General features: G+C 42.9%; 1 protein-coding gene across 1 annotated transcript in view; it reads right to left on the bottom strand.

The window, feature by feature from the left end:
• Positions 1 to 22,494, bottom strand: part of med13a (mediator complex subunit 13a) — a 120,294-nt gene extending 97,800 nt beyond the window's left edge. Inside the window, exons 1-2 of the mRNA XM_014137886.3 lie at positions 21,893 to 22,494; positions 12,250 to 12,484 (exon numbers count right to left, since the gene is read on the bottom strand). Of these exons, the coding sequence (XP_013993361.3) occupies positions 12,250 to 12,484; positions 21,893 to 21,958 (301 nt within the window). The 5' untranslated portion in view covers positions 21,959 to 22,494. The remainder of the gene's footprint in view (positions 1 to 12,249; positions 12,485 to 21,892) is intronic.
• Positions 22,495 to 22,701: the final 207 nt, after the last annotated feature.

Here is a 22,701-nt window from a genome sequence, read left to right as displayed (position 1 = left end):
GGTGGTGACACGCATCTCTGCGTGCCTGGCAGATATCTCAACTTGGAGGTTGGCCCACCACCTCAAGCTTAACCTCAACGGAACTGCTCTTCCTCCCAGGGAAGGCCTGCCCCCTCAAAGACCTCTCCATCACGGTTGACAACTCCAGTGTCACCCTACCAGAGTGCAAAGAACCTTGGAGTGACCCTGGATAACACCCTATCATTCTCTGCAAACATCAAAGCAGTGACCCGCTCCTGCAGGTTCATGCTCTACAACATCTGCAGTACAACCCTACCTCACACAGGAAGAGGCGAGATCCTAATCCAGGTCCTTGTCCTCTCCCGTCTGGACTACTGCAACTCGCTTTTGGCTGGGCTCCCCGCTTGTGCCATCAAACCCCTGCAACTTATCCAGAATGCTGAAGCCCGTCTGGTTTTCAACCTTCCCATGTTCTCTCATGACACTCCGCTCCTCTGCACACTCCACTGGCTTACAGTCAAAGCTTGCATACACTACAAGACCATGGTGCTAACCTACAGAACAGCAAGAGGAACTGCCCCTCCCTACCTTCAGGCTAACCCTACACCCCAACCCGATCACTCCATCTGCCACCTCGGGTCTCTTGGCCCTCCCACCCCTACGGGAGGGCAGCTCCCGCTCAGCCCAGGTTCCCCCTGAAGCTAGGACAGCTGCCCATCTTCCAAAAACATCTGAAACCCTACCTCTTCAAACAATATCTTAAATCCCCCCCCCCCCCTTCTAGCTTTGACTCTACTGAAAAATGTACTTTCTATGCCAGTGATATGTTTGTCCCACTTAGCTATCTTAAGATGAATGCACTAACTGTAAACACACACACACACACACACACAGGTGTTTGTGGGCCCATTCCAGCAGTGTTTGTTTGTGCTAAGAGGTGAATGTAAGAGGGCATGGTTTTGGAGGTGGTCAGTCCCTCCAGTCACAGGTGTCTATGCTCTGGTAATTAAAGCTGCAGTCGGTAGCTCATTAAACACCAAGATGAATGTCTTGTGATCCACAGGGCTCCAGGGGATTTTCCCATCCAGGCTAGGTAGAGGAGCTTTTCCTCCCTCTTTCTCTGTCTCTCTTCCCCCCCTCCTTCTCTCCTTCCCACTCTTCCCATCCATCCACAAGCAGCCGAGAGAGATGGACCAGTAGTGGTGCTGCTTGCTCCACAAAGTCTCTATTACTAATGAATGAACATTTCAAGAGCAGAGTAAGGGGAGAGAGCGCACCCGCCCGCCTAGCACCCAGGCACCCAGAGCCGGAGCTTTATTTAAAAGGAGCACGCGTGTGCCTAAATTGAAAAATGTTGGCGAACACAAAGAAATTTAGCACAATAAAACATATTTCAGATATTAACCCTTTCACACGTACCATCACACGGGGTGTGATCGTTCTACAGTGGTCCCTGAAGCGTACGATCACACCCCGTGTGATTAGAACAGTCATTTAGAACGCTCATTTAGAACGGCCAGTTTCGAATGACGCAACAATCAGCATTTGAGCTGGCCACACTTTTTTCAGAAACTATTTACACAAACAGTCCTTACAAAGTTATGTCCAGAATGTGAGCAGTTTATTTTTGGATGCAATGTTCAGATATTCACAGAAGTATCTATAGCATAACACAATCATCCTAACTGGAAAAATGTAGGCTACATTTGTCCTAGCGCTAACTGAGGAAAGATTGAAGCAACACAAGCGGTCATATTTTCTAACTCTCGGCTGACTAAACTATACCATGAATTAGCTAATAGCAATTACTATGTATAATTAATCACATCATGAGTGAGCTCACCATTGATCGAAATAATTAGGTAAAACACTTTCTAGAAATTGAAAGTAATCCGTCGATTAGTTTCAGCGCGCAGCCATGCATTGTTTCCTCACAGAAACCGAAGATAATAAGAGAAGACAAGATGAGTTTGGTCTGTTTACAGTATGCATGTTGAAGGGGTGTGTCATCTACTGTCGTTCACATCCCACCATTCATTTGCAGAAGTCCTCAAAAAATGAGTGAACTCTTACTCACCTCATTTTGTTATAACATCTTTGGTCAAACGGATGATTACTTGAAACCCAGAATGCATTGTATGTCAACAAACATGGCTCCATACACATAGCTGGAATTAGCTTAGCTCATCATAATCAGTACAACCTTCAAAACATTATTTTACACACATACTATGCGCCCATTACAATTTATGCAAAAATCGGAATGCATGATTTATCACGTGTAATTGAAAAACGTCAATAAAATACTAAATATATCAATAATACCACACAAAACATTTTCTGATAGTGATTTATTGATACAAATGGCGCGTGCATGCAGTCAATCACGGTAACCTCTCACCCCCACTCTGAGCCATTCAGTGTTGTTGTTTATGTAACAATCACATCCTGGAATGGAGAGAACGTTCGAACATCACGTGCATAAAAAAACTCACGCTGAGGCGACCGTTAGAGATATTTGGAACTCACGCGTGAAAGGGTTAAAAGCTAGAATCCTACATTTTTCTAGGCGCACTAGTGCTCCTAAATAAAAAATTCCAGGTTGCACAGCAAAATATTTTGCCGCATATGCAATTAAAATGGTCGCACTTTAGAGCCTTGTGGCCGCGTTCCTCCCAGTCCCCATCCTCATCTGTGATGCACTGCACCAGGCCCACAGCCCCCCAGCCAGCCATCAGAGAACAGGGAGGGAAGGGGAAGGGGAGGGGGTCACATTCAGGAGATTAGCCCTGGAAAATGGATCCCAAAGCACAAAAGGCATCAACCCCCCTGACTCTCTATCTCTAAAAAGTAAACTACAAGCCAGTCGAGTAGATTTATCCATTTACTTATCTCAGAAGCCTTTCGCGGCTGACACAGAGAACAGGGTCAAACCGAAGCGCTCAGAATCTTTAGCCTGGGTTAATAGGGAATATTGCTCACCAATTATCTTAGATCCACATCAACAGCCCTGCCGCTACAGTGCTGCTGCAACCACAACCAACCTTAATCCAAACAACCTCAAGCAAGCTTAACGTAATTGAGAGCGGTTACAGCTTGGTTGTGTTCAAATTGTATGCAGGACATCTGGGTGGGCAAACACTCATGTTTTTCCCCAGGTGTGGCCAGATAACAATACAAAGCCTTTTGGATATGTGTTGAGATAAGCCTGAACTACTCCATCTCACTTAATCATGTAATGTTTATCAGTTATATCCAGAAGGAGGAAAACTGACACTATTAAGGCAGTTGCACTTGTCAAGTGAAGTCTTAGACCGTTTTCACATTCATGATAGCAAAGGGAAATGCTGTTGTGTCGCGCACGATACTCGCCCGACAGTTGCCCCCCTCCGAGCACGTCAGCGTAAACAAAACCGTCTCGTCAAGCTCAACACTCCCACAGTATAAATGGTAAAAGCAGAGCAATGTTTTTGAAAGAGATTAAATTGTTTTATCTGAAATTTCAGTAACAGCCCGTTACATTCTGAAGTTGGGGGCCCAGAGTTTTTTGTGATCTGGCAGGCTAATCTAGGTAAAACTCCAGGAATAAAAAATGTCTAATCAGGTCATATGGTCAAAAAGAATCCTGCAAAAACCCCTGGCCCTAGGGAGGATGAAAATGTAAAAATCCTGTCAAACAAATCATGAAGCGAATCAGTCTAAACAATAGTACTTTGTCCCTTGTGTATTTAGGCAAATGCCAGCGCGCCACACGTTTTGTCGGCGGCCCTGCTGTGCGAATTGCCACACAATGCTACAAATGAATAAACATAACCTATATGTATGATCTATATGCAATTTATTTTTGCATGGTGGGAATGGGCTTTAAATAAAACAGCTCAACATCTCAACTCCCCGGTGAATTATATCCACGTTTTCAGGCACAATTTGCTTTTACCAGATGTAGCCTAATGATCTGCATGATATTGATAAAGATGAAGCATGGGTTGTTGTACTGTTTGTAAGGTAGGCCTACTGTAATTTTATATTTGTATTAGAGGGGTAATCGTTCATCTTTGATAGGCTAACATTACTTGATGAAGACACGTTGTTAGCTTTAGCTAGCAGTACCTCTGTGTTTTTGTCTTGAAGCTAAAATGTAGTACCCGCAAAATGTCTCAACGTCTCAACGTCAACAGTGAAGAGGCGACTCCGGGATGCTGGCCTTCTAGGAAGAGTTGCAAAGAAAAAGCCATATCTCAGACTGGCCAATAAAAATAAAAGATTAAGATGGGCAAAAGAACACAGACACTTGACAGAGAAACTCTGCTTAGAAGGCCAGCATCCCGGAGTCGCCTCTTCGCTGTTGACGTTGAGACTGGTGTTTTGCAGGTACTATTTAATGAAGCTGCAAGGTGAGAACTTGTGAGGCGTCTGTTTCTCAAACTAGACTCCGTAATGTACTTGTCCTCTTGCTTGTGCACCGTGGCCTCCGACTTCTCTTTCTATTCTGATTAGAGACAGTTTGAGCTGTTCTGTGAAGGGAGTAGTACACATCGCTGTACAATATCTTCAGCTTCTTGGCCATTTCTCGCATGGATTAGCCTTCATTTCTCAGAACAAAAATAGACTGACGAGTTTCAGAAGAAAGTTCTTTGTTTCTGGCCATTTTGAGCCTGTAATCGTACCCACAAATGCTTATGATCCAGATACTCAACTAGTCTAAAGAAGGCCGGTTTTATTGCTTCTTTAATGAGTACAACAGTTTTCAGCTGTGCTAACATAATTGCAAAAGGGTGTTTTAATTATCAATTAGCCTTTTAAAATGATAAACTTGTATTAGCTAACACAACGTGCCATTGGAACACAGGAGTGATGTTTGTTGATAATGGGCCTCTGTACGCCTATGTACAGTGGGGGAAAAAAGTATTTGATCCCCTGCTGATTTTGTACGTTTGCCCACTTACAAAGAAATGATCAGTCTATAATTTTACTAGTAGGTGTATTTGAACAGTGAGAGACAGAATAACAACAAAAATATCCAGAAAAAAGCATGTCAAAAATGTTATAAAATGATTTGCATTTTAATGAGGGAAATAAGTATTTGACCCCTATGCAAAACATGACTTAGTACTTGGTGGTAAAACCCGTGTTGGCAATCACAGAGGTCAGACATTTCTTGTAGTTGGCCACCAGGTTTGCACACATCTCAGGAGGGATTTTGTCCCACTCCTCTTTGCAGATCTTCTCCAAGTCATTAAGGTTTCGAGGCTGACGTTTGGCAACTCGAACCTTCAGCTCCCTCCACAGATTTTCTATGGGATTAAGGTCTGGAGACTGGCTAGGCCACTCCAGGACCTTAATGTGCTTCTTCTTGAGCCACTCCTTTGTTGCCTTGGCCGTGTGTTTTGGGTCATTGTCATGCTGGAATACCCATCCACGACCCATTTTCAATGCCCTGGCTGAGGGAAGGAGGTTCTCACCCAAGATTTGACGGTGCATGGCCCCGTCCATCGTCCCTTTGATGCGGTGAAGTTGTCCTGTCCCCTTAGCAGAAAAACACCCCCAAAGCATAATGTTTCCACCTCCATGTTTGACGGTGGAGATGGTGTTCTTGGGGTCATAGGCAGCATTCCTCTTCCTCCAAACACGGCAAGTTGAGTTGATGTCAAAGAGCTCCATTTTGGTCTCATCTGACCACAACACTTTCACCAGTTGTCCTCTGAGTCATTCAGATGTTAATTGGCAAACTTCAGACGGTCATGTATATGTATTCTTGAGCAGGGGGACCTTGTGGGCGCAGCAGGATTTCAGTCCTTCACGGCGTAGTGTGTTACCAATTGTTTTCTTGGTGACTATGGTCCCAGCTGCCTTGAGATCATTGACAAGATCCTCCCGTGTAGTTCTGGGCTGATTCCTCACCGTTCTCATGATCATTGCAACTCCACGAGGTGAGATCTTGCATGGAGCTCCAGGCCGAGGGATATTGACAGTTCTTTTGTGTTTCTTCCATCTGCGAATAATCACACCAAATGTTGTCACCTTCTCACCAAGCTGCTTGGCGATGGTCTTGTAGCCCATTCCAGCCTTGTGTAGGTCTACAATCTTGTCCCTGACATCCTTGGAGAGCTCTTTGGTCTTGGCCATGGTGGAGAGTTTGGAATCTGATTGATTGATTGCTTCTGTGGACAGGTGTCTTTTTTACAGGTAACAAGCTGTGGTTAGGAGCACTCCCTTTAACCTGTTAGGGCTAGGGGGCAGCATTTGCACGTCTGGATAATTTTTTTTTACCCGATTTAATCTGGTTACTAATCCTACCCAGTAACTAGAATATGCATATACTTATTATATATGGATAGAAAACACTCTAAAGTTTCTAAAACTGTTTGAATGGTGTCTGTGAGTATAACAGAACTCATTTGGCAGGCAAAACCCTGAGACATTTTCTGACAGGAAGTGGATACCTGATGTGTTGTATTGACTTTAAACCTATCCCATTGAAAAACACAGGGGTTTAGGAATATGTTGGCACTTCCTATTGCTTCCACTAGATGTCACCAGCCTTTACAAAGTGTTTTGAGTCTTCTGGAGGGAGATCTGACCGAACAAGAGCCATGGAACGATGATGTCCCATTAGACACCTGGCGCGCGAGTTCATGTTGGGTACCCTCGTTCCAATACGTTATAAAAGAGTATGCATTCGTCCACCTTGAATATTATTCATGTTCTGGTTAAAAAAGGCCCTAATGATTTATGCTATACAACGTTTGACATGTTTGAACGAACGGAAATATATTTTTTCCCCTCGTTCATGACGAGAAGTCCGGCTGGCTTAGATCATGTGCGAACAAGACGGAGATTTTTGGACATAAATGATGAGCTTTTTTGAACAAAACTACATTCGTTATGGACCTGTGATACCTGGAAGTGACATCTGATGAAGAGAATCAAAAGGTAATGGATTATTTACATAGTATTTTCGATTTTAGATCTCCCCAACATGACGTCTAGTCTGTAACGCAACGCGTATTTTTCTGGGCGCAGTGCTCAGATTATTGCAAAGTGTGATTTCCCAGTAAGGTTATTTTTAAATCTGGCAAGTTGATTGCGTTCAAGAGATGTAAATCTATAATTCTTTAAATTACAATATAATATTTTACCAATGTTTTCTAATTTTAATTATTTAATTTGTGACGCTGACTTGACTGCCGGTTATTGGAGGGAAACGATTTCCTCAACATCAATGCCATAGTAAAACGCTGTTTTTGGATATAAATATGAACTTGATAGAACTAAAAATGCATGCATTGTCTAACATAATGTCCTAGGAGTGTCATCTGATGGAGATTGTAAAAGGTCAGTGCATCATTTTAGCTGGTTTTATGGTTTTGGTGACCCTGTCTTTGACTTGACAAAACATTACACACAACTCTTGTAAATGTACTGTCCTAACATACTCTAAATTTATGCTTTCGCCGTAAAACCTTTTTGAAATCGTAAAACGTGGTTAGATTAAGGAGATGTTTATCTTTCAAATGGTGTAAAATAGTTGTATTTTTGAAAAATTTGAATTTTGACATTTATTTGGATTCAAATTTGCCGCTCTTGAAATGCACCTGCTGTTGATGGAGTGCACCACGGGTGGCACGCTAGCGTCCCACCTAGCCCATAGAGGTTAAGAGTGTGCTCCTAATCTCAGCTCGTTACCTGTATAAAAGACACCTGGGAGCCAGAAATCTTTCTGATTGAGAGGGGGGCAAATACTTATTTCCCTCATTAAAATGCAAATCAATTTATAAAATTTTTGACATGCGTTTTTCTGGATGTTTTTGTTGTTATTCTGTCTCTCACTGTTCAAATAAACCTACCATTAAAATTATAGACTGATCCTTTCTTTGTCAGTGGGCAAACGTACAAAATCAGCAGGGGATCAAATACTTTTCCCCCCCACTGTAGATATTCCATTAAAAAACAGCTGTTTCCAGCTACAATAGTCATTTACAACATTAACAATGTCTACACTGTATTTCTGATCAATTTGATGTTATTTGATGGACAAATTATATATTTTTTCTTTCAAAAACAAGGACATTTCTAAGTGACCGCAAACTTTTGAACGGTAGTGTATGTGTGTGTGTGTGTGTGTGTATGTATGTATGTGCGTATGTGTGTGTGCACATGTCAAGCCTATTTCAGCCCTTCCCACTCAAATTAAAACACTTCACCTGTGAATATTGCCATTTTCATAAGCAGAAAAAGACAATAAAAAAGAACACACAGTAAACTAGGTCCGCGGCATATAAATTGTGTTTTAATCACACGTCCTTGAGCAACTGGCACAATCAAGATGTGCTCCTAGAGATAGTTTTGGAGTCGGTCGGAAAGGGAAAGGGGATACCTAGTCAGTTTTACAACTGAATGCATTCAACTGAAACGTGTCTTCCGCACTTAACTCAACCCCTCTGAATCAGAGAGGTGCGGAGGGCTGCCTTAATCGACATCCACATTGAAACGAAAGAGGCTGACAAAAACAACAATATGCATTCAATATTTTACTCTTTCCCACAGGATGGATGGATTTTCACCAGACGCCTCATTCAATCTGAGGGGCAGCCATCTTCACAGGTGTCAGGGCAAGGAAGAGAAACAAAGACCTGACCTGCAGACAAAAAGGAAAACTGGCTTGCTCTGCTCCTCCAGTGTACTGAAATATGCCCTTTGGAGCTTGGCGCTGCCCTGAGAGGTGCACATCAGAGCTGTTCTGAATAGTAAAGAATGGGCAGGCCTGGAAATGTGTAAAGACTTTGGCAGAGCCAACAAAAACTAACAAGAGCAGAGCTATGCCAGCAGATTATTAGTGCCACACACATCCATACTAAAATAAAACCCTTCAAAGAGAAGCTAAATTAAGCACATCTCCTTCCCCTCAGAACAAACATCCAAAACAACATAGTTGTCCATCCGTTAAACAGCAGAGGGACCATTGAAAGACAAGTGCACTCCTCTTTCCTCCCTCCCTCCCTCCCTCCTCTCTAGAGATCTGACCCAACATGCAGTAATAAATGAATGCGTGTGCTGCTCAGTTGTGGCACCCCAGGGAGCACAATGGAGATGACTGGGCTGATAAGAGATCCTGCTCTGCACAACAGACAACTCTCTTTCGTTCCCTTTAAACCCCCACACAGCAAGCTCATATTAGGCTGTTTTACATTAGTAAAATGTGTAGTAAGATCTATCTCTCTTCAACATCCGATTTGCATCTTTCTCTTTACAATATCCTTACATTAGCCTTGGATGTGGTGTGGCCAAAGCCACATTCCTGCGTTGTGTGTGTACAGCTACTAGCATTCCGTAAATACCATATTACAGACAAACAAAATAAGGACAGCGATTCAAACTATACAGGAGCTTCTCATCTAAACCACATTGCACACTTGCAAAAAAATGTGTGTCCTGGAACTAGTATGCGTCATCAAACTAGTGTAGCGTAAAGAGGCCCGCAGTCCAACTGCAATATAGAGGGGCTGATAGTGTGTATGGTTTCATAATAGCCACAAGAGTAAACACTTGAAAATGTTGAATCAAACTGATACTAAACCAGAAGTTTTTTTTTACTTTTAAACTTTTGTTTCCGGGCTTCATCTGCTTGAGAAACTTTTTCAATTTCATCAGAAAGACGGGGAACTGACTGGCTGGGAGCCATGATTGCAAAGTGGAGCCTGCAGCTTGCAGTCTGCAGCCTTGGAGTCACCTGCGGCTGAGTGGAGGCTGGAGCAGAGGGAGGGAACAGGTAGGGAGGGCTGGTAATGCCCAGGGGAGAGAGAGGGAGGGAGAGATGAAGAAAAAGAAAGCGAGAGAGGGAGTGACTGCCATAGGAGGCAGGCCCACTTGGGCCTGGCAGAGCAGGAGGGAGGGATGAAGGGAGAGATGGAGGGAGGGAAAGGGGGCACACAAGTAGCAGGCACAGGAACCAGGGAGAAATTAACCACCAAACAATTACCCTCTCAGACAGACAGACCTCTGGTCCTAATTTCTATGCAAAAAAGATCAGTCGTTCTTTGAGCGCGGGAAGAAACCCTGCTGGCATTTATCTGTGGAGGATGCCCCTGGATAGGAGAGCGACTCCCCCCACCAGCTTCTAGGGCTGCCGGGGGGAGGAGGGTATTTGCATGAGGATAAAACCCTATGCAAGCAGTTTAATTTTGCAATCGCGTCCGTTCGCTTGCTCAGAATAATTTTTTGTGCATGGCCACAGGAAGATTAGAATTGGTTTTCTCAAATGTCCTGATAAAGAACAGGCTAACAGAGTAACTTGTCCCCCTCCGACATGGGGAGAATAGTGCAGGGCCTAGCTAGCAGTCTGCCCCCCCCCCTTCTCTCTCTCAAAGGGATTACTGGCCCACTGTTTACACAGAAATGGCACTTGCTCAAAATTAAAAGACTTTCTCAGGCCATTAATCTAATGAGCGTGGAAGGGGAAAATGAGCCGCCACCATTTCTGCTGCCGACATGAAAGGATATAACAGATTTTCATGTTTACCACCAACATTGCAATAAGGGGGGTTAAAAAAATGACAAACAAAAAAGTGCTTAACATTTCCAGGGATTACCCCAATTTGACTTGGACGGTTTGACGGAGGAAAAGGGCAAACCCATCAGCCACTTGCACGGAGGAAAAAGGGCAAGGTGTTAAGCAGCTGACAATGGCTGAATTCCAGATGACTGCCGATGGAACAGCCAGCCCGATCGCCGCCACTAAAACACACACGTTGTCACCATCTTCTGTGTTGCTTCACACTTTCACTGCCAGCACGCCAAGGAGAGGCTCCATCCCACTGCTGTCCACACACACACACAGTTCATTTAATGCTCCAGCCCTGCAGGTTATTACCGCAGCCCACCAGGGCTGGATTGGCTGCCATCACGCCATTTAGCTTCCACTTCCAGCCCACTTCAAGCACAACATGTCATAATGAAGGAGGGCCACGGGCCGGCTGTGTGTCTGTGTGCAGGTGTGTGTGTCATGGCTCAGACTCAGGAGTTCAATCTCCCAGCCAGAGAGCATGAATAAAGATGGTCTCTGTCCATCAACCACTGTTGCTGTAGAAAGAAAGAAATGTGAGAGGATGGAGGGAGGAGGGAAAAGAGAGAGAGCACCAGGCCAGACCTCCATGATGTGATAGGCTCGTTTCTGCATCGTTGCTCCTGCATATAAAACATTTCACAGAAGTCATGAGAGGAGGGATCCATTCCCCCCCACCCTCTTTTCTATCCTCCTTTTTAAATGGGAAGATGCGATAAGCTTTCTGATATTGCCTCGGCGACACAAAGTGCAGGGCGCTGCTTTATCGTGTGCTGGAGGGCAGAAGGCGCTTAGATGCCACGATAAGGCAGACAGTGCGTGCACACACACACACGCAGAAAGAAATAACTACGGTGGCTGTAGTGAGTGTTGACCTGCAGGTGAAGGCTGTTCTCTGCCAGGCTGGCTGCTTGTCATTTAGGGGATGAGGGGGAAACTAAGGGAGCTATCTGGTTAACACTATCACCTTCTAAGCTCTCACAGTGAATTGATCTCCCCAGAGTTCACAGCGTCAGTCAGCCTGACAATCAACCCCTGCCCCTGAACCTTGTAATATTTGACATTATACAACCAGCCCTTTAACTATCATCATTATCACCATAGGCTTAGGTATTGCTCTGAGGTCTGCAGCACTCAAGAGGCTCCTTTTCATGATCTTTTACAATAATCACCCATTTAACCAGCTCTGTAACCTTCGATGAATGCATAAAAAGGTTAATTGAAAGAAACATGAATCCCTCATTTATCTCTTGTGTGCAGCAAAGGCAATCTTAAACGTGGTCTGAGTGGGCCGTTGCTTGGACTGTATTCTTCAGTCTTATTTGTATTATTGTTTCATTCACCTGTCACTTCCCCCCTGCTACTCCCCCCCACGGACATTTATCCTGCCCCCACCCCCCAATCGACTATTTATAATTGTTACAGTTGTAAATATGTATATATTTTTATTATTATTATTTGTATTATTGTTTCATTCACTTCTCTTTTTGACCTGCGCTGTTGGAGTTCAGAACTGAAGAATATCACTATATCCTGCAATTACATCTGTGACTAATAAAAATGTTAAAAATACATCTAACTACATTTTTTAAATTATAAGCCAAAGCCATCACACAGGCTTAATACTGCTGTTTCAAGTTATTGGACCATGGCAGGTATTCTATTCAGGTTAGCGTGAGTGTGTGTCTGTGTATGTACGTGCGCCCACTCCCTCTATCCTGTCTCACCTGTAAGTTCGTGATGGATCAGCTCTGCGAAGTTAGGGTCGTCCCCCCACCAGAACAGCCAGAGCTCCCTACGTCCGGGCCGCTGGCTCCGCCGCCACACACTCAGTACGTCCGCCTTGAGGCAGCGGCTGAAGCTGCACAGGATGGGGTCCTCCTCGGTCACCGGGAAGAGGATCGGCGCAGAGGTGGGGCCCTGCCACACATACCGCTTCCATTTGATCCCAGTCAGATCAGCCTGGGAGGGAGGGAGGGAGGGAGGGAGGGAGGGAGGGGGGAGGGAGGGAGGGAGGGAGGGAGGGAGGGAGGGAGGGAGGGAGGGAGGGGAGGGGGGGAGGGAGGGAGGAGGGGGGTCAGCCACTGCCACAGGAGCCAGGTACCCGTGGGTAAACATTTTAACACTAGAAAGGCCATGGGGATCATTTTGAAATTGCCCCCTCCATATATTTAACACACGTACTGTATATTGTTAGAATTTCGAGATCACGAACAGAATGTGTTATAAGCAGTTTGAAGAGGAAATGTCATTTTTTCAGTGGGGCGCCAAAAAGTGACTTTTTTGAAATCCTCCTACATTGTCACATGCAGGTAAGATGCTTCTATATAGTATCAGAAAGCACAGATTCTGAGGTTTCCAAAACACTTAACATTGCCAAATATCTATCAAAATTGAAGAGATGAGCTCTATTTCAAAATATCACTTTTTCCAAGAACAACCACTATTCAATGCGCTCCACAGGTGAACAATCGGCAACAGAAAGCTATGATCCCTTATTAATGTTACTTGTTAAATACACTTCAATCAGTGTAGATTGAGACAATTGAGACATGGATTTGTGCCATTCAAAGGTTGAATGGGCAAGACAAAAGATTTAAGTGCCTTTGAATGGGGTATGGTAGTGGGTGCCAGGCGCACCGGTTTGTGTCAAGAACTGCAACACTGCTGATTTTTTCATGCTCAACAGTTTCCTGGTGTATCAAGAATGGTCCATTGAGGCTGTTCTGTGGGCAAAAGAGGGGGATGCAACGCAACATTAGGAAGGTGTTCCTAATGTTCGGCATACTCAGTGTATGTATTAGACTGTTAGAATGTTAAGTCAAAATGAGTCCTTATTGGCCTGAAAGCAGGTCCAAAGAGGCCAGGACTTCTAGTGTTACAGTAAACGTTTAAAAAGCAAAAGCATTCATTCTCCTTTATGGAGCCTCCGCCTCATCAGGAGGAACACTTATGACAAGAAGACACACAGGCAGGCAGCCACAGGAATAGAAAAACAAAGAGAGATAGAGGAAAGGGAGATGGGAAAACAGAGAGAGAGCGAGGAGAAAGAGACAGAGATAGAGGCAGAGGGAGGAGAGAGATCGAGGAAGAAGATAACAATATGGACAGAGGAGAGATAGCAGAAGGAGAGAGATAAAGGAAGACGTAGAGTGTTGGATTGAGATGATAGATAGATCGATCGATCGATCGATCGATAGATCGATAGATAGATAGATAGATAGATAGATAGATAGATAGATAGGTAACAAGAGGAAAGGCTTCATTATAAACAGAAAGAATCGTGGCTCAAGAGAGAAGCAGCAAAAAAAGCCTTGGCTTGTTTTTGTTCCAATTGTGTGCACTTTAGCTTCAGGTGCTTTCAATCTCAACATGAACAACATGAACAACATGTTCAATGCTCTAATAACAAAACCTCCCTAATGCTTGTAAATGGGCTCTGACCACCTTAATCCTTTTTAATGATGAGTGCTTTGGGGAGTGTGCTCTATATAAGCAAACATTGTCCGGCTTTTATAGAGAGGGGGAACACAACTCAGAGAAATTCATTGGTTGTAAATCACTAGCAGCAGCACAGAGTACTACAGGGTTATGAAGTGTTAAACCAGGAACATTACGCTCCACTGCTACAGCTGCCTGCCTACCCCTGGCGGCTGGCTGAGGCTCATCAGAAAGCAGGCCCTACGTACAGCATTTAACCTGTTGGGGCTAGGGGGCAGTATTTTCACGGCTGGATAAAAAAACGTACCCGATTTAATCTGGTTACTAATCCTACCCAGTAACTAGAATATGCATATACTTATTATATATGGATAGAAAACACCCTAAAGTTTCTAAAACTGTTTGAATGGTGTCTGTGAGTATAACAGAACTCATTTGGCAGGCAAAACCCTGAGACATTTTCTGACAGGAAGTGGATACCTGATGTGTTGAATTACCTTTAAGCCTATGCCATTGAAACACACAGGGGTTGATTAATGTTTTGGCACTTCCTATTGCTTCCACTAGATGTCACCAGCCTTTACAAAGTGTTTTGAGTCTTTTACTGTGAGATCTGACCGAACAAGAGCCATGGAACGGTGATGGCCGATTAGACTCTGGCGCGCGAGTTCATGTTGGGTACCCTCGTTCCAATACGTTATAAAAGAGAATGCATTCGTCCACCTTGAATATTATTCATGTTCTGGTTAAAAAAGGCACTAATGATTTATGCTATACAACGTTTGACATGTTTGAACGAACGTAAATATATTTTTTCCCCTCGTTCATGACGAGAAGTCCGGCTGGCTTAGATCATGTGCTAACAACACGGAGCTTTTTGGATATAAATGATGAGCTTTTTTGAACAAAACTACATTCGTTATGGACCTGGGATTCCTGGAAGTGACATCTGATGAAGAGAATCAAAGGTAATGGATTATTTACATAGTATTTTCGATTTTAGATCTCTCCAACATGGCCGTTTGCTATACAGACAAAGCATATTTTTCTGGGCGCAGTGCTCAGATTATTGCAAAGTGTGATTTCCCAGTAAGGTTATTTTTAAATCTGGCAAGTTGATTGCGTTCAAGAGATGTAAATCTATAATTCTTTAAATGACAATATAATATTTTACCAATGTTTTCTAATTTTAATTATTTAATTTGTGGTGCTGACTTGACTGACGGTTATTGGAGGGAAACGATTTCCTCAACATCAATGCCATAGTAAAACGCTGTTTTTGGATATAAATATGAACTTGATAGAACTAAAAATGCATGCATTGTCTAACATAATGTCCTAGGAGTGTCATCTGATGGAGATTGTAAAAGGTTAGTGCATCATTTTAGCTGGTTTTATGGTTTTGGTGACGCCTGGCTTTGAATTGACAAAACATTACACACAGCTATTGTCAATGTACTCTCCTAACATAATCTAACTTTATGCTTTCGCCGTAAAACCTTTTTGAAATCGGACAACGTGGTTAGATTAAGGAGATGTTTATCTTTCAAAGGGTGTAAGATAGTTGTATGTTTGAAAAATTTGAATTTTGACATTTATTTGGTTTCAAATTTGCCGCTCTTGAAATGCACCTGCTGTTGATAGGGTGCACCACAGGTGGCACGCTAGCGTCCCACATAGCCCCAACAAGTTAACACCATAGTACCCTCCAAACTCGTCATTAAGATCGAGATTCTGGGTCTTGACTCCACCCTGTGCAACTGGGTCCTGGACTTTCTGACGGGCCGCCCCCAGGTGGTGAAGGTAGGAAACAACATCTCCACCCCGCTGATCCTCAACACTGGGGCCCCACAAGGGTGCGTTCTCAGCCCTCTCCTGTACTCCCTGTTCACCCATGACTGCGTGGCCATGCACGCCTCCAACTCAATCATCTAGTTTGCAGACGACACTACAGTGGTAGGCTGTATTACCAACAACAATGAGACGGCCTACAGGGAGGAGGTGAGGGCCCTCGGAGTGTGGTGTCAGGAAAATAACCTCTCACTCAACGTCAACAAAACAAAGGAGATAATCGTGGACTTCAGGAAACAGCAGAGGGAGCACCCCCCCATCCACATCGACGGAACAGTAGTGGAAAAGGTGGAACGTTTTCAGTTTCTCGGAGTACACATCAAAAAATGGTCCACCCACACAGACAGCGTAGTGAAGAAGGTGCAACAGCGCCTCTTCAACCTCAGGAGGCTGAAAAAATGTTGCTTGTCAACTAAAACACTCACAAACTTTTACAGACGCACAATCGAGAGCGTCCTGTCGGGCTGTATCACCGCCTGGTACGGCAACTGCTCCGTCCACAACTGCAAGCTCTCCAGAGGGTAGTGCGGTCTGCACAACGCACAGGGCAAACTACCTGCCCTCTAGGACACTTACAGCACCCAATGTCACAAGAAGGCCAAAAAGATAATCAAGGACAACAACCACCCGAACCACTGCCTGTTCACCCCGCTATCATCCAGAAGGCGAGGTCAGTATAGGTGCATCAAAGCTGGGACCGAGAGACTGAACAGCTTCTATCTCAAGGCCATCAGACTGTTAAACAGCCATCACTAACATAGAGGCTGCTGGCAACATACAGACTCAAATCTCTGGCCACTTTTATAAATGGACGTAATAAAGGTATCACTAGTCACTTTAAATAACGCCACTTTAATATGTTTACATGTCCTACATTTCTCATCTCATATGTATATACTGTATTCTATACATCTACTGCATCTTGCCTATGCCGTACGGCCATCGCTCATCCATATATTTATATGTACATATTCTTATTCATCCCTTTACATTTGTGTGTATAAGGTAGTCGTTGTGATTTTGTTAGATTACTTGTTAGATATTACTGCACTGTTGGAACTAGAAGCACAAGCATTTTCCTATACTCGCATTAACATCTGCTAACCATGGGTATGTAACCAATAAAAATGTATTTTATTTTACGTACAACCAGTCAGCGCTTCCTGTGTCCATGTCCTACACTGAGGCCATACACTGTCTCTCACACACACCACCCACCTCCGAATACATCATGCCTTCCAGTGTTTTAGGCTTACACTCAGTGCCCATGTCATACACTGAAACACAGCAAAGACCAACACTACCATCACAACCTATCTATCTATCCTTGCAGCACGGCAGACAACTGATTTGCATGAACTGGGCCTACTACAGTTTCTTGAGACGGGCTATTTTCCGCTGCCAGGTGATATATTCAAGTTGACAAACTGTCACTTTCTCTTTGTTAGAAATAGACAATTACAATTAAATTGGCGGGTAAATTTAAATCAATGTAAACACTACGAGTGTGAGCGAATGATTAAGCCTGGTTGTGGTAGCGGCGCACTAGTCTTTAGCCTAGCCTAGACGGCTATAAACAGGGAGATCACTAGTCTTTAGCCTAGCCTAGACGGCTATAAACTGGGAGATCACTAGTCTTTAGCCTAGCCTAGACGGCTATAAACTGGGAGATCACTAGTCTTTAGCCTAGCCTAGACGGCTATAAACTGGGAGATCACTAGTCTTTAGCCTAGCCTAGACGGGTATAAACTGGGAGATCACTAGTCTTTAGCCTAGCCTAGACGGCTATAAACTGGGAGATCACTAGTCTTTAGTCTAGCCTAGACGGGTATAAACTGGGAGATTAGTGGTGGGGGTTGGTGTTGTCAAAACAGAGCGCTCTGTGGTGTGGATCACAACAACAAGTTAGTTATCCATTATAACATGGCAGCCAGGAAGGCCATACGCTGGCCACAGTGGCCAGTCAGAATGCTACAGATATCAAAACACTACAATGATCTAACTAGAATATGATGAGCAACAGTAACTACAAAATATAGATTTTTTTTAAAGAGATTTTATACCAAATATTGAAAGCTCATAGGCTGTTGAGTTTAGTGCCACAATCTATCAAATTTATAAGATATGACTACAAAAAAAATGACTTTCCTCAACACTACTCTTTCCCACGTGTCCCTACATGTTTTTCATTGCTAGGATTTATTGTGATTGGCAGGCACACCAACTCCCAGCTTCTTCATGCATTACCAATTCATCAAGCAACATCATAGGAAATATCTCACATCAGGAATTTTGCTCAAGGGCATTCAAACGCTGTTCCAGTCAAGACATCATTCACAAGCCCATATTAATTTATCATATAGGCCTATAGCCTACCGGTTCATCAAGTATGCGCTACTGTACAGCTGTACAGCTTATTCCTTTCACCAGTATACTACTACTGTTGCTGCAGTTTCTGTTTCAGAAACTTCATCCACCAAGCCCTCTCTCTCTCATGGTGGCAGACATAGTGGTGTGAGGAACTACCTGACACCTGCATCTTGCAGAGAAACATCTGTGCTGCAAGGAAAGAAAAGGGAGGGGAAAAACTGTGTGAAACCAGATCGTCTGCAATTATAGAAACTGACTGTTTCTGAAACGGGTGGCGCTTGGACTGTAAGCCTGCATATATGCCCGTCTTACTTATTCTTCTTCAGAAATGCATTTTCATCGCACAATCCATTCTTTTGATGAAAGCTCTGAATTGTTTTTAGGTTTTTTCCGTCAATGTTAGGCTTTTCAAAGCCGCGGAATGTCCGCTCTCCCTGTCAAAGATCAAGTCCAAGCTTTCAATCCATAAACTAGGCTATTATTCTCTGCTAATATTATCTGGCAATCTTCCAGAGGCAGATTGCGCCAGCAAAAGTCTGTGTGCCTTCTGCAGTCAATCAATCAATCTATCTTTTTAAAATCTACATCTGAGTTACAGTCTGAACGTGTCAGAGAAACCTGTGTGCTTCCTTCAAACTGACATGAGTGTTAGTATAATGCTCAGGTATGTAAGCAACTGTGTATGCAAAATGTCCTCCCACCAGAAGTGCAAGAACCGGGTACGAGTTAAGATTCCTTTTTCAGATGCCGAGGCCTTCAGGCCAAACTCCCATAGCGGCTATAGGGGAATCTGAGGGCAAAGCCATTTGACAGACTCAGAAAGTTTATGTAAAATCTGTCTGGGATTTGCAGGTTACGACCCCTCCTTTCGTCAGATGCTCACCTTCCCTCTCACAGCTCCAGGTCCCATTGTGGAACACACTAAGTGCCAACAGCTGCCTTCCCTTCCCTTGCTTTCCCTTCCTGCTATTCTCCCTCCCAGCGACTTCAGATTCCCCTATAGCCGCTTTACTCCAAGTGCAATAGCTCAAATGAGCAAAAAGGTGTAATGAGTTCGCACTCAAAAAGATATTGCATAAAGCTTACTTCATTATTCGATTTTCAATAGTTCAAATGAAGATGTTGGACTTACATGCACTTTAAGCACTAAAGATTTTGACATGCAAACCTTTGCACTATCATGCCAACTTTTTGTAAATATTCTGTATATATTAGTGATAGGGGAAGAAATCGATACAGTTACATATCGCATTTTTAATTTTGGACAATATTATATCAATATTTGACTCCAAGTATCGATTTGTAAAAAGTGTTTTGCTACTGCAGGTAGCATTAGCTACCACTAGTAGACTGTACGTGCGGCAAAACTCCGGTATTTTTCATCACAAAGCTTGTTCTCCATCTTCTTTGTAAATAGTGAGCCAGCGTGTTTTCAGAACTTTTGTATATATTGCCCTGACTGATCAAAACGCGTTTCTCATGCTCTCTCGTCTCTCTGCAGCAGACATATAGCGAGAAAGATGTTTGGAGCATCAAATCGCAATATATTTAGAATCATGAGAATCACAATACATATCCCAGCAAGTACATATCTGTTGTTTTTTTCTGTTGTTGTGTTTTACATTTTAATGTGATCTTGTCTGTATGTACTTTGACTGCTGCTAAATGAATTTCCTCTAGGACATTAAAGTTTTCAGAATTTTCTGAATCAGAGACAAGCAACAGGTGAAGTTGCTCAAACCATCCCCGAGCAGACAGATAGACATCCCACCACCACTACTAGCATCTCTCTGTGTCACGGTCTCACCCTCCCACTGCAAAACATGAAACTAGTCTGTTTGCATCTTGGAAAACTCTGGAGAAATGCAAATCCACTCGGTCTACAGCATTTCCAGCAGCACAGGCTTTTGTCACTGTTGCAGTGTCTGTTCTAATCCTGCCTGGCCCAAAATGAGCGTTACAATAACTATCTTCTACTCAAGGCTGAAAACTTATCCTGACAAAAGACATAGTCTAGCAGGGCCGTTGTGACGTGACTATTGATTTATGAAAATAATGTGCTATAACACATACCAATTAATCTACAAACAAACTTCACCACCCAGAAATTTGCAAGCAAAAGCCGCTTAACTTAAAAAACAAACGAGAATTATACATTTTAAAAAACATTGCAATAAGACTCCTGAGAACCATTAGCTATGGGAAAAGTGCCAAGCTGTGTTCACTGCATTCTTTCAGCCTAAAACCACAATGCCTGTTCAGAGTGTGAGTCATACAGGACCGCAAACAGCAGCACTGGTCTCATGCTCATCTCAGTCTGCAGTAAAATGTCTCCCAACTATTGCAATACAGCAACTAGTCATTCACTTCTAGCCTGTCCTGTTCATTCAGCTTTACTGTCAAATGCTTTGGAAAAGGACGATTCAAGTCCATCAATATTTATCTATTTAACCTTCATGAAGGGGAATTGTTCATCTCTGTCATACAGTACATACTGTACAGAAAAAAATGCTATGCATTGCTGGAAACATATAGTTGGCGCACTACTGAGAAGTTCATAGATTGGTCTAGCTTGTAGTAGGAGTGCGAGGGACAAGACGGAACGTCTGAGCTTTTTCCTTGAGTCTATTATGTACTTTTGGTTGTGTATTTTGATAGCTATATCATTCAATTGTTTTACGACTGACTAGCAACAGTATCAATCAGCACTATGAGAACTAAGACATTCAAATAAATACACAGATATAAAACAAAACAGTGAATTGCATTAATATGTCATGAAAAATGTATTCAACTTGAAAACTTGCCAGACGGGATGTAAGTACTACATTCTAAAGAGATGCATTAACAATATCCAAGAGTACATGGTTGTTTCTTAATATTTCAGCTCTTTTAGGTGAGCACGAGCCAAGAATGTAAACAACAAATGATTGGAAAGCAAACTTGACAACTTCAAAGGAAAAGTATAAGCCCGCAAATACGCTACAATTTATCAGTAGCTAAACTCTTCATTGGCTACTTAAAAGAAACAATGTAGCAATCAATGTATCGTCACAACTACATGGGCCCACTGACAACAACAACACGATAGAACATGGAAGTTGACATTAGAAGCCAATGTTCACGAGCCTTTACTTTCCATGATCGAATGCCAAATGTTTCTTCCATTTAGCTAGTTTGCTATTTGTGCAAATGAACAACATTGCAAGCTAATTAGCAGGCTAGCCAACTGCTTGGGTTTATTTTAAGGTCACATAAATAAGATACACAATGCATGCGATAAAAAGCATAATGATATGGAACGTTAATTCAACCAAGTAAACAACTAGACAAAAATGTAATCATGCATGGTATTCAACGTTGCTATAGATAGCTAGGTAGCTAGGATGTTTATCATCACCACACGTTACATTAGTTGCACTTTTTTTGCCTAAAACTCTCAGGGCTGGAATGCATTGGATATGATCAAACTGAAAATGTGTGATGGCAAACAGCATGCATGCAGCTGCAAGTGACAGATAACACTATTATTCTTTAATCTTGCACAACTTCAAAGTATGCAAATAAACATTGCCTTAGTGAATGATGTTTGAATTGCAGTGCTCGACAGGCCCTGCCTGCTTTTCCATTGCTGTGGCTACTAACGTTAGCTCGCTCTTTTCAGCTAGTTAAAAATGGCTGCTTTTCCTTTAGTTTTAAATCTCTTACCAGACAGAATAGATTGGAGTGGCAATCCTCCAAGCTGGCCCCGTTTGGTACAAAACAAGAACTCATCCTTTCACAGCGAGATCGAACATTCCATCATTTCAGTTCCCGGGAAAATAAAGACAGATTTTCAAATGTATTTTGCAAGATGTATAATAAGGTAATAAACGATAATTATTTTTAAACAATTGGCTGGAGAATGTTATTCAACAACCCTTCGAATGCTATTGTCCGCCCTAAAATAAAAGCAGTCAAAATATCGCCTCCACAACCTCTCTATCGACCTCTCGAATACACATGAAATAAAACATTTAAATGTAGCGAAAAATGCTCTTAAAACAAAAAGAAAAGGAGAGCAAAGAAGCAACTATCCCCCTCCCCCTTAGCTTAAAACGGTTTTTGCTAAAAACGTTACTCTACTCCTCCATCACCATCAAAATCAATCTAAAAACGAATAACATCCTTAAAAACCAATCGGAAATTGGCATATGCCTATCTCTACGGTCATTTTAACCATTATTTCGGTCTCTGATCCTTCTGGTTCCATTTGAATTCATGGATTCCTTTCTTTAATGGCGGCCACAGGGAGAACTCTGCCTCCAAAAGCCTATTGGCTCATTGTGGTCATGAGGGGTGTAATAACACTGTAACTGATGGGTATTGCCGCTAGGCGAGAGCAAGAGGCGCTACTGAGCAACCAGATTCTGTTACTAATGATCAAACCTTTAAATTTACCCACTTTCACAGTGCACCACCTAGTGCATACACAAAGAAATGTATCCATTCCTTGCATCAACATTTACATCATACGG

This window comes from Salmo salar, chromosome 13, assembly GCF_965601325.2.
Source record: "Salmo salar chromosome 13, fSalSal1, whole genome shotgun sequence".
Lineage (NCBI taxonomy): Eukaryota > Metazoa > Chordata > Actinopteri > Salmoniformes > Salmonidae > Salmo > Salmo salar.
Note: the sequence above shows the minus strand (reverse complement) of the source record. Positions and strands in the feature narration are given on the sequence as shown.